This window comes from Piliocolobus tephrosceles, chromosome 9, assembly GCF_002776525.5.
Source record: "Piliocolobus tephrosceles isolate RC106 chromosome 9, ASM277652v3, whole genome shotgun sequence".
Taxonomy (NCBI): Eukaryota; Metazoa; Chordata; class Mammalia; order Primates; family Cercopithecidae; genus Piliocolobus; species Piliocolobus tephrosceles.
In genome coordinates, this window is record NC_045442.1 from 114,462,193 (window position 1) to 114,474,540 (window position 12,348).

Below are 12,348 nucleotides of genomic sequence, written 5' to 3' on the forward strand. Positions count from 1 at the left end.
AGAAGGAGAAGGAGAAAAGAAGGAGAAGGAGAAGGAGGAGGAGAATGAGAAGGAGAGGGAGAAAGAGAAAAGAAGGAGAAGAAGAAAGAAAAAAAAGAAAAGAGTGAAGAAGAAAGAAGATCTGCTGGTGCAGAGGAGGCAGCTTTAACTTTCATTTGTTTACTTCCTGGCTAATACTGTATCCAGCTGAACTGAGCCTAAAATTTCTCTAAACCCACCTGCCTATCTGACTCTCTGTACAGATGGAGAAAACGAAGAGCTATGCCACCTGTGTCTGATTTTGTCCCTGCTCATAGCAAATCCTAAATCTCACGTGCCTGCTTCCTATCCATTTGTAGTCTGAGAGTTGTAGTTTCTGAGTACAAAAGGGATTAGAGGACAATGATGGGAATTGCATTCTGGTTGCTTCTAACAGCAGAAGTCCATGTGATAAATGGATGACTGTAACATGTTCAGTCATTGTGATTCTATGCCAAAGGCAGACTCAGAGGCAGGATAAGAGCCATTGATCACAGTTTCCAACATGTCCCATTAACCTTATAGTTGGTTCTAATCCCTTTTGATTCCAGCAATGTGGTGTCCATTCCTGCTTTCAGCATTATAGAAATATTAGTCCTCATCTGTTTCTTTATGTATTACTTCATCGTTTGGAATCAGAGGGATGGTTTGAATCCCAGTTTTATTATTACTAGTTATTTGAACTTCAGCAAATTACATCATCTTTCTGAATTCTGGTGTCTTAATCTGGAAAACAGGGATACTGTTATCTGCCTGGAAGGGTGTTGTGTTGATTGGATAAGACAGGCTGAGTGGATGATAAGCAAAGACTGGCATTTTTGTCTGCTCAGTAAATGATAGCAAACTCTTCTTCTGGTCCAGTGAGCCGGAAGACACTTTAGACCAGAAGCCCCCAGAGAGATAAATTTGATTAATTATAGTAAATTTAAAGAGATCTTTTGTTGTGGAGTGTATTCTCCTTCTGCATAACTGTTAGTGCCATAGTCTGAGTCATTATTTCTAATCTTGAGTCATTCAAATCCTTTTAAAAATGGGAATATCAATCACTCAATCAATGAATTATTTTTCAGTTATTTCATCTAGATTTTTTTTGAACTGTGAAAACCAGGCACACAAATTCATTTGATTTTGTAAAGCATTGGAAGAATAGTTTGCCACTTATTGTAACTATGTGAATGACTACAGTTATTATTCACTATTTTAGAGTCAATAATAATCCATTCTTAAAAATTCAAATAAGTAAGGAAATTGAAGCTTTGAATCCACAACTAACGAGGAAAGAACTATGTTTAATTGCATATGGAGATTGATTTTTCAAATTACTTTTCAAGGTATTTAAAAATATCTGCTTGCTGGGTGCTGTGGCTCACACCTGTAATCCTAGCACTTTGGGAGGTCAAGGCAGGTGGATCACCTGAAGTCAGGAGTTCAAGACCAGCCTGACCAACATGGTGAAACCCCATCTCTACTAAAAATACAAAATTAGCTGGGCGTGGTGGCACATGCCAGTAATCTCAGCTGCTTGGGAGGCTGAGGCAGGAGAACTGCTTAAACCTGGGAAGTGGAGGATACAGTGAGCCGAGATCATGCCATTGCACTCCAGCCTGGGCAACAAGAGAAAAACTCTGTCTCAAAAAATAAATGAATAAAAATTAAAGTAAATAAATAAAAATATCTGCTTTATTATATACATGAAATCATCAGCTTCCCTTCCAAATAACAAAGGTCCTGATGCATTGTTAAGAAAAACTGTCCATCAGTGAGCTCTGCAGACCACATTGTAAGCACGATGGCTCATCTCCTTTACACTGAGAGCACGGTTTCCAGTTGCAAAGTGTGTAGCAGCTTTTAATCTATCACCACATGGCAGGAAGGCATTACTGCAATACTTTCATTCTAGTGAAATCACCCTGCGGTCACAAAATGTGCTCAGGGTAACATAGAGGCTTGTGGCACTGGGATAGAAACCTGAGTTGTTACGTCATTCATTTTGGGGCAGGGTTCCCATAGAAGGAAGTGGGTCTGGGCTGGGAATATCATCTTCTAGGAAATATGCAGTAAGATTGATTGTGTGCCTAAAGGTTAAATTCTTTTTCCAACAGGTATTCAATGGCATTAGAAGTAACTCACCGCAGCTAGAGAAACTGTGTAGTAGTGTGAATGTAAGCAATGAGATTAAATCTTCAGGAAACACAATGAGAGTCATTTTTTTCACGGATGGATCCAGGCCATATGGCGGCTTCACTGCTTCCTATACCTCCAGTGAAGATGCAGGTAATGTAGGATGTTGTAAAGGCACCTCATCTTATTTTTTATTTTTTTTAAATTATACTTTAAGTTGTAGGGTACATGTGCACAATGTGCCGGTTTGTTACATATGTATACATGTGCCATGATGGTGTGCTGCACCTGTTAACTCACCATTTACATTAGGTATATCTCCTAATGCTATCCCTCCCCCCTCCCCCCACCCCACGACAGGCCCCAGTGTGTGATGTTCCCCACCCTGTGTCCAAGTGTTCTCGTTGTTCAATTCCCACCTATGAGTGAGAACATGCGGTGTTTGGTTTTCTGTCCTTGCAATAGTTTGCTGAGAATGATGGTTTCCAGCTGCATCCATGTCCCTACAAAGGACATGAACTCATCCTTTTTTATGGCTGCATAGTATTCCATGGTGTATATGTGCCACAATTTCTTAATCCAGTCTGTCATTGATGGACATTTGGGTTGGTTCCAAGTCTTTGCTATTGTGAATAGAAATGCACCTCATTTTAATCAGGTGCACTGCAGATGCCCCCAGCTACTGTCAATGGCAGCAAAGCCATCCATTTTCCCTTTAGTGATACTTGGAATCTTTGACATAAGACAAACACACATAAGCAGATCAAAAACACACTACAGGCCGGGCGCGGTGGCTCAAGCCTGTAATCCCAGCACTTTGGGAGGCCTGAGACGGGCGGATCACGAGGTCAGGAGATCGAGACCATCCTGGCTAACACGGTGAAACCCCGTCTCTACTAAAAATACAAAAACTAGCCGGGCAAGGTGGCGGGCGCCTGTAGTCCCAGCTACTCCGGAGGCTGAGGCAGGAGAATGGCATAAACCCGGGAGGCAGAGCTTGCAGTAAGCTGAGATCCGGCCACTGCACTCCAGTCCGGGCGACAGAGCGAGACTCCGCCTCAAAAAAAAAACAAAACAAAACAAAAAAAAAAAAAACACACTACAGACAGAAAAAAAGCTTTCTGATTTCAGAAAGAAACTGCTATGGTGAATTTAAAACTTTTAATGCTGTTAGATGAGCTTCTAGCACAGTTTCAGGTCATGTTACCATGAGGGTTGGTGACCTGTTCCATAGTCCCTGGTCAATTCTTTTGTGCTGAAAGAAACCATCTACCTCCTAGAGGGTAACTTGGTCTCAGAGAGGAATTAATTTTGCTGGGGACAGAACAGGCTTTATTGTCTCTAGTCATCTATCCACACACATATTTCCAGTGAAAATAAGTGGGAGGTTTGATATGATATAGAATATTCCAAAATTAAGCAAGATATGGCCTCTAATTATAAATATCCTCCTATTTCCTGGATTGGTGTTTTTATCTAAGGGTTTTAAAATTTGGAAGGGGGAGTGAATATTAAAAGAAAAACGCTAAGTTATTTCATTGGTACAAGAAGCATCTGTTCCTTTATTAAAAGGGGGCAAATTCATTGGCAAGTCAATGTCCTATTATCTGTTGGATTTAAGTTAATTTATTAGATCAAGTGGAGAATTGCTAATCAAGCCATTAGGATCTGCCACCATTATATTTATGTATTCCTCTAAATTAAATATTAATGAACAGTAGGCCTCAATATTTGAACCTACTGATACAGAGCCAAACCCCAACCACTTAATCTGTAGCAACAGGAAAATAGAGAAGTTGTTGACTTTTGCACATCTTTCCTTTATAAACTTGCAGAAACTTCCATAATTTGCATGCCTTTTACCCATAACCCTGACTGCATCTAGAAAAACAAATCAAAGCAGTAGTGTTGATGTTTTAATTACTGTTCCTGTATTGTTTATCTCTTCTGTTGTGGCCTGAATCTTACTACTACTTTCTCTGTTGCCTTGTATTTTCTTAGTGTGTGGTGGGTCTCTTCAAAATATTCCTGAAGGAAACTTTACTTCTCCTGGCTATGATGGAGTCAGGAATTACTCAAGAAACCTGAACTGCGAATGGACTCTCAGCAATCCAAATCAGGAAAATTCATCCATTTCCATTCATTTTGAAGAGTTTTACCTAGAAAGTCACCAAGACTGTCAATTTGATGTCCTTGAGTTTCGAGTGGGTGAGTTCTGTCTAAGAACACATTCTCCTGTTTATCTACAATATTCTTTTTATCTTTTTGTTGTTGTTGCTGCTGCTGTTGTTTTCAGACAGGAGCTGGCTCTCTTGCCCAGACTGGAGTGCAGTGGTGTGATCATAACTCACTGCAGTCTCAACCTCGCAGGCTCAGGTGATCCTCCTGCCTCAGTCTCCCAAGTGGCTTGGACTACAGGTGTACATCACTACATACAACTAATTTTTAAAATTTTTTGTTTAGAGATGGAGTCTATCTATGTTGTTCAGGCTGGTCTCAAACTCCTGGCCTCAAGTGATCCTCCCTCTTTGGCCTTCCAAAGTGCTGGGGTTGCAGGCATGAGCCACTATGCCTGGCCTACAATATTCTTCTTATGCTTGGAGACCACTAACAATGAAGGGAGTGAAATGGCTCTAACATAGGTACATACGATCCAAAAGAACTCTGTTCAAAGCCATAATTCTGCGTGTGCCCCGCTGAGGAAAACGAACCCCAGGAACAGTGAGTGAGACGGATCACTGTACTACTAGACCCTGTGTTACAGTCACTTCGTTTCCTGGCATGTGACTCTGGCCGAAGAGAGAGTCCACTACTATCAAGACTCCTTTCCGAGGAGACTGGGACTTAGCATGCTCAGCATGTGTTGGCAGTTTCCTGAACTTCCAGGATTTATGAAGGGGCTGTGAAATTCTCCTGAGGCCTTAGGAGTTAAAAGAAGTTTTGCAGTATACCAGATGGAGAAACACATGGAAGCTATTTGGGGAAATAACCCCAAAGCAGTCATTTGTCTTGGTTTTCGTGATAGAAAAGGATTGCGGTGTACTCAATAAACCATAATTCTCTGAAAAATTTTTAAACCTCTATATTCAAGGAGGATGAATCAATTTTCTTTCTTTCCTATAGTCAAGGTGTAGACTATTCATTAGGTTGCTTCCATGATTATGCTGACACTTTTTTCTCAGTAAATAAACAAGTAGATAGAGGAAGACAATAATATTGTAAATAGTATGTAATCATCCATACTGTCAAAGTTTTGCTGAGTTCTGTGTTATCCCAAATTTTAAGAAAAGGAGGTTGAAAGCAGCAGAAGCTCATCAGTTAGTTGGTGGAGAAGTCCTTGAGAAACTGAGAGGTCAGTGTTAGTTACATCTGAGAACCTGAGCAACAGGATTTTCAAGAAGGAGAATTTGATAGAGCCTATGCCCACAGACCAAGGGCCTCAGCCAGAGAGTCCTCCCACCTCTCAGGCTGAGGAACCTAAAAAGGCTTATGAGGGAAAGAGAAGTTGTGGTTTGAGAATGTTCTCCATGGAATTCTGATAAACCCTCACCCCCTCTACCTGGTTCAAAATTTCGGGCTTGTAGTCTTAAGCAGAACAGCTGTATCTCAAATTTTAGTCAGCTAAATGCTGTCTTCTCTTTATTTGCTCAGGTTTAGTTAAAATAGTTTGTTCAGTTAAAATATTATATATCATTGATTTAGAAGGTCAGTGATGTTTATCTGACAGAATAAAAAGAAAGCAGGTAAATGAGAGCCCTGCTGATGCTCTATACATGTTCATCAAACCCATGAAAAGTAATCTTCATAAAATATCAAGCTCAGATCTGACAGCTCTTGGCCTGAGTGCCGAATATTGTGTCCTTTTTAGTTGATTGAATACAGTGAAGAAATCTTTCCTATTTTAGGCAATGATCACTTTATCTTGAGGATATATTTGATCACTGTTGGTATTATATTTCTTACACCCTACAAAAGGTGTGTCCAAAAGTGCTATTTTAATTAATTGTATCTCTGTTTAGATATGCTGAAATAACTATGAAAACACAAATTGGAACAAAATGGTGTCCATAATAGAGAGAGGTTCATTTTAAAATTGCTTTGATTTTTTGTGTTTGTTTTACCCTCTTGGAGGGACTTTCCTTGGCGGTTGACAAAGACAGAGAAGCATTGTGCAATGTCTGCTACTAAATCAGAATTTAAATGTGTGTCAATGAATATCTTGAAATTTGTTCTCACCAAATTCATTGAATGTATTTCTCAAAAGCTATATCAATAATAAAACTTGGTATATTATTTTGTTCAGGTGATGCTGATGGGCCCCTGATGTGGAGACTTTGTGGTCCTTCAAAGCCTACATTGCCACTGGTTATACCTTATTCTCAGGTATGGATACACTTTGTCACCAATGAACGTATAGAACACATTGGATTCCTTGCAAAGTATTCCTTTACAGGTAAGAGTTATAATTAAGATCTTGATAAAAGTAGTTATAAAGATTAATGATTTTTTATAAAGATTTCTTATATATTTTATTAGACATTTCTACATAGCTATTAGTTTTTTAAATATTATCAATGAGATTTTCTACATTACATTTTTTAATTGGTTGTGGCTGATATCTAGAAATATTATAATTTGCATACATGTATCTTTAGTCCAAAGATCTGGCTATCCTCTTATTGGTTTTAATATGCTGTCTATAGATTCTCTTTGATCTTTCTGTGTAAACAATCATGTCTTCTGCAAATATTAGTTCTTTTTGCTTTCAGCTGTAATACTTCATTTCATTTTCTTACATCATTTTGCTACCTAGGGCCACCATCAGAATATTGAACAGAAGGAATGATAGAGCATCTTGTTTCTGACCTGGATGTGACTGTCTATGACATTTTATTATTAAATATATTGGTTGCTCTTAAGTTTCCAATAAGTATCTTTTGTTAAAGAAAGTCCCTTCCATCTTTAGTGTGAAAAAGCTTTTTTAAAATGTAAATGGGCATAAGATTTTATCAGATAATTTTCTGCATCCATTGAGATGTTTCAACTTTTTCTCCTTTCATAAGTTAATATGACAAATTATATGAAAGATTTCTTTCTCTTGGTAAACCATCCTTGCATTTTTGGGATAAATCCTATTTCATCATGATGTGTGTTTTATACATACAATGGATATTATTTGCTAGTGTTTTGTGTTGGATTTGCATATGTGAAATTCAGAGTTTGTGCTGGAAAACCCAGCCCTACTCCTGACTGCTTCCCTTGGCTATGGGAGGTTTTCTAGTCCCTTTTCGCGAGTATGCCAGTTTGTTTAGATTCCCAACTTCATGTAAAAGTTTCAATTCCAGTCCTTCCTTCTGTGGAGACCCAGAGCCCTATCTTCTCCTCCTACCTGGTCACCAAAACCTCAGAGCCCAACCCTGGGACCCATGCATGCTTTCTTTAGCCTCTCAGACTGTCATTCTTTGAGTTTCACTCCTCTCACTTGGAGTACACTTACTGCTGCCAGATTTTGGAGAGCTGCTTTTCTTTCCATTGAGTTGGCTATGAATCAAAATGTGTTTTAGTTATGGTTTTATCTAACATTCCTTTGTGTTATAAACAAATGGCTGGTTGAAAGAAGGAGTGAAATTGATTATTTACCCACTCAACCATCTTGCCAGTTGATTTTCCTTCATCACATTCAAAGAAAAGAGTCAGGTTTCAGTAAGCGGTATTATTTTTATTGAACATCAGACCATATTATGCTTCAGAAATGTATTTGTTTTTCAATTTTCAATTTTTTATGCTAATACTGCATGGAATTTTGTTATTCCTAAACTTCTACCCAAATTTACTTTTCTTCTTTTTAATTTCATTTATTTTATACATATATACACACACATATATATATATACACAACATATATATACAAAAAATATACAAAATATGTATACATGTATATGTGTGTGTGTGTGTGTGTGTGTATGGTTTCTTTCTTTTGAGATGGAGTCTTGTTCTGTCGCCCTGATTGGAGTTCAATGGCATGATCTCGGCTCACTACAGCCTCCGCCTTCTGGTTCAAGCGATTCTCCTGCCTCAGCCTCCTGAATACCTGGGACTACAGGCAAATGCCACCATGCCCAGCTAATTTTTGTATTTTTAGTTGAGATGGGGTTTCACCATGTTGGCCAGGCTGGTCTTGAGCTCCTGACCTCAGGGGTTTTGCCCACTTTGGCCTCCCAAAGTGCTGGTATTATAGGCATGAGCCACCATGCCTGGCCTTATTATGTTTCTAATCACAATATCTGTTGGCTATGATTACCACTTACTTGGGCTTTACAGGTTCTTGTTTTTACTTCTGTGTAATTGAGAGGGTTACCAATCTCATTTCAGATTGTGGCGGAATACAGATAGGTGAGAGTGGAGTGATCACAAGCCCCAACTATCCAAATGCTTATGACAGCCTGACCCACTGCTCTTGGCTGTTGGAGGCCCCACAGGGGCACACCATCACTGTGAGTGCTAATGACTGGGTGAAATGCTTCTGAGACCATAGAACCACAATAGCCTGTCATGCATGGAAATGGAGCTCTTTTAGTAAGCAAGTGATTAGAGAAGGCTTTGATTCTACAATGAGATCACTGTTTTTCCCTAACATTCTCTCACTAGAGCACATACATTGGCATCTATAATTAATGAAGAGTGAAATCTCTTTTTTAAGCATAGGGAAAGATATATATAGAAGATAATTCTACATCTTAGAGAGAAGTGTATTCATTTTCTTAATATGAGTTGCCATCCCAAACTAGGGAAATGTCTTTTCTCAAATTTTCCGAGAGAACCTTCAATAAGGAAAATGAGTAGAGGGGAAGGCAGAATTAAATAAGAGACAAAAATACAAAATTATAAAAATTAAAAGAAAATAAAAGGATTTGTAAGGGCCTTATCTTCATCAGGGTTGATAAAAGCTCACTGATAACTCATTTCTTTTTTCTCCTGCAGCTCACATTTAGTGACTTTGATATTGAACCCCATACCACTTGTGCTTGGGACTCTGTCACTGTGAGGAATGGTGGGTCCCCTGAATCACCCATCATAGGACAATACTGTGGAAATTCAAACCCTAGGACAATACAGTCAGGTTCCAATCAACTGGTCGTGACTTTTAACTCAGACCATTCATTGCAAGGTGGTGGATTTTATGCTACGTGGAACACACAAACTTTAGGTAAAAGAAACGTTTGCTGCATTTGATTTTTTTTTTTTTAGTGATGTGCATTATGAACTCATGTACATTTTGTACCTACTTTATATCAGACTTAATTCTAAATATTTGCACATGTCATGTCATGTAGCAGCCCTGGTGGAATAACACAATGTCAATACCTGGTGTCTCTATTTTGCGTAGGCAGAGACTGAGGAAGCATGGGTTCATCATTCGCCCAGATACATAGCTGATGATTGGTAGTCAGGATTTGAATAAAGGCAGTTGAGTCCAGAAACTTTGATCTCAACACTTCCTGATGCTTGCCTTCATCGGCAAAAGGGTATGGCACAACCTGGGAATCTCAAGTAATAGAAAGATGAGTTGGAATCCCAAGTGCTTGATATTATCTGGAGCCTAGAAGCAGAACGCTGAGTGGTGGTGAGCTGAGGGCAGGAAAATAAGTCCACAACATAAAGAGCCTTGGTTTATATGTTATCCCTTGAACGATGGGAAACTATTGAAGAGTTTTGAAAAGGAAGGTGACAAGATGAGATTCATAATTTAGAACAAATTCTATAGTGAATGGGTACTGTGTCAAAATATGACAGATTTCATTCTAAAAGAATAGTTTTTGTGCATAGAAAGTATAAACATTGTGAAAATTCTTAGAAAATATAAGGACTTGTATCAGAAACTTTATAATGTCTTGAATATCACACAAGACAATTCTTTCTGGTAGAGTCACAGTTATTATGAAGCTCTTTGTAGACTGAGTCAGACTTTCCCTCGTTAACAACCTCTGGCTGTTGCTGAAGTCAGAAGGGAGTTTTAGGTGAATCCCTGATTTCCAAGGGTTTCACAGCAAAAGATTCAGAGAATACCTCTTTAACTTCATTTTGTTTTGAGTTCATATTTTTCTTTGCCATCTCTTAAGTACATGTTTTAAAAGTATGAAAATTCTAGATTTTTCTTCCTTTGAATCCATGTAATTAATTTTGATCCATCAGTCAGTTTCAACATGAATGAGCCAGATTGCTTAATAAAATAATTTTCCCCAACTCAAAATCACTTTCTCTAGTTAGAGTTAGGGTAGAGTTGCAAATGGACTGTAGGGTAATATTCTCATGTGTTAATGGTAATAAAATATAAAACTTTGCATTGCCAGGTTACATATACTGCATAGCCTCAAAGAGAATAAAAATACAGCTCTTGTTTGAAGACAGGATAGAAATCTATCCTCTTTATGGCAAGGATTAGTGTTCTTGGTTGAGTTCAATATCATTGTAACACAACTGTAACAGCTGAAATTTTCTCTCAATTTAACTCATCTTTCCATTTATGGAGAGAGCTTGCTGTGCACCTGACTGGAAGATGATCACTTGTAAAAAATGATGAACTGAAATCTCACATTTAGAAATGTTCCTTCTGTAGAAGTCTTGAGTTTCCAAAATTGAGTTTCCTTGCAGATTGATGGCTTTTTACATGGCAATATTTCAGGTTGTGGTGGAATATTTCATTCCGATAATGGTACAGTCAGATCCCCTCACTGGCCTCAGAATTTTCCCGAAAACAGCAGATGTTCCTGGACGGTCATTACTCACAAAAGTAAACACTTGGAGCTCAGCTTTGACAACAATTTCCTAATCCCCAGCGGTGATGGACAATGTCAGAATAGCTTCGTGAAGGTTAGTACACTTGTTCATTTAATTGGAGCCAAGTTGGTTTTGTGAACATTAGTGTTTAAGCTAGAAATGATTCATTGTCTCTCAAAGTAAGAACATTTTGCTGCCTGGATTCCTTGGATGAAAAGTGAGACAGTGAGAAATGTCAACTGTTAGGAGTTAGCGTTTCTTTTCTTTCATATTTTCCAATAGATCCTAAAGGGAAAATGCCCTTTATAATGTAGGGCACTGCCACAGGCAAAATTTAAAGCATGCCACAAAAATTACAAAATGTTGAAGAAGCGGCTAATGTCAGCCTTCACCTTGGGCCTTAGGAGCCCACAGGCTGAAAAAACTGTGAGAAACCCATGTAAAAATGATGGGAACGGGGCATCAGGAGAGCAAGGCTCCTTTGAAATCTAAAGTTATAAATACTGCTCGTGTGGCAGTGGCTTGTCACTTTCCACTGACTTGTGACTATGATGACTGTCTTAGAAATTCATTTCATTTGTACTATTTTGCATCTTCCAAGTTATATCTCTGAAAGGCTATGCCCCTCCATTCATGTCTCTCATACCTACCACCTGCACGTTCTTCTCTGAGCTACTTAAACCATTGGCCTTTAAGTTATTCAACTGTAAAATGAAGAGCATGATTCCTTCTTTAGTAGGGCTGTTTTAAGCATTGGAGGTAGTACGATGTAATAACATAAGTAGTGCTAAGTACTTGGAATATAAAATCACTTGATGAGTCAAAGTGGCTTTTGTTGTCAGTGTTATTACTTCATATCAACTCTCAAATGATGTTGTATATCTCATTGACCCATGCTTACTGTTTAAATGGAAATACATTTAATATATACTTTTCTTAATTACTTTTTCCATGAACTAAATGAACTCTCTTCTCATGAAATGAATCAATATCCAGGATTCAGACTTAAGTAAAACTTTCAAGTGCTCCAGTTGTAAAACTGGAATGTGGAAAATGACCTAGGCTCATTCCTCCTCTGGATTGAATGGGGGTCCCTCTGACAACATCGGGCAAGCCCGGTGCTGCTGGCGAGTGGGATGGATCAGGAACACTGCCAAAAATAAGTTGCCATGGCAATCACTTGTCTTCTCCTAATGAACCTGAGATGCTTGTTTCTGCCAAGCATCTGTGTGGGTGGGCGGAACCAGTAAAGGGACCCAGCTTCAGCAAGCAGCCCCTGCAGGAAGTCACTTAACACCTGTAAACCTGAGATTCTCTTCACCCACCCAGAGACACCAGGGCAGGTGGGGCTGCAGTCACAGAAAGGGGCCCAGTCTGGGAAGCCTCTTTGTCCCCACAGGCTAGACATGCTCCTCTTCCACCCAGAGACAT

General features: G+C 38.9%; 1 protein-coding gene across 1 annotated transcript in view; it reads left to right on the top strand.

Moving 5' to 3' along the window:
• Positions 1 to 12,348, top strand: part of CUBN (cubilin) — a 336,941-nt gene that overhangs the window by 250,814 nt on the left and 73,779 nt on the right. The window contains exons 50-55 of the mRNA XM_023223232.1: positions 2,121 to 2,292; positions 4,141 to 4,347; positions 6,443 to 6,592; positions 8,512 to 8,633; positions 9,121 to 9,346; positions 10,823 to 11,010. Coding sequence (XP_023079000.1) covers positions 2,121 to 2,292; positions 4,141 to 4,347; positions 6,443 to 6,592; positions 8,512 to 8,633; positions 9,121 to 9,346; positions 10,823 to 11,010 — 1,065 coding nt within the window. The remainder of the gene's footprint in view (positions 1 to 2,120; positions 2,293 to 4,140; positions 4,348 to 6,442; positions 6,593 to 8,511; positions 8,634 to 9,120; positions 9,347 to 10,822; positions 11,011 to 12,348) is intronic.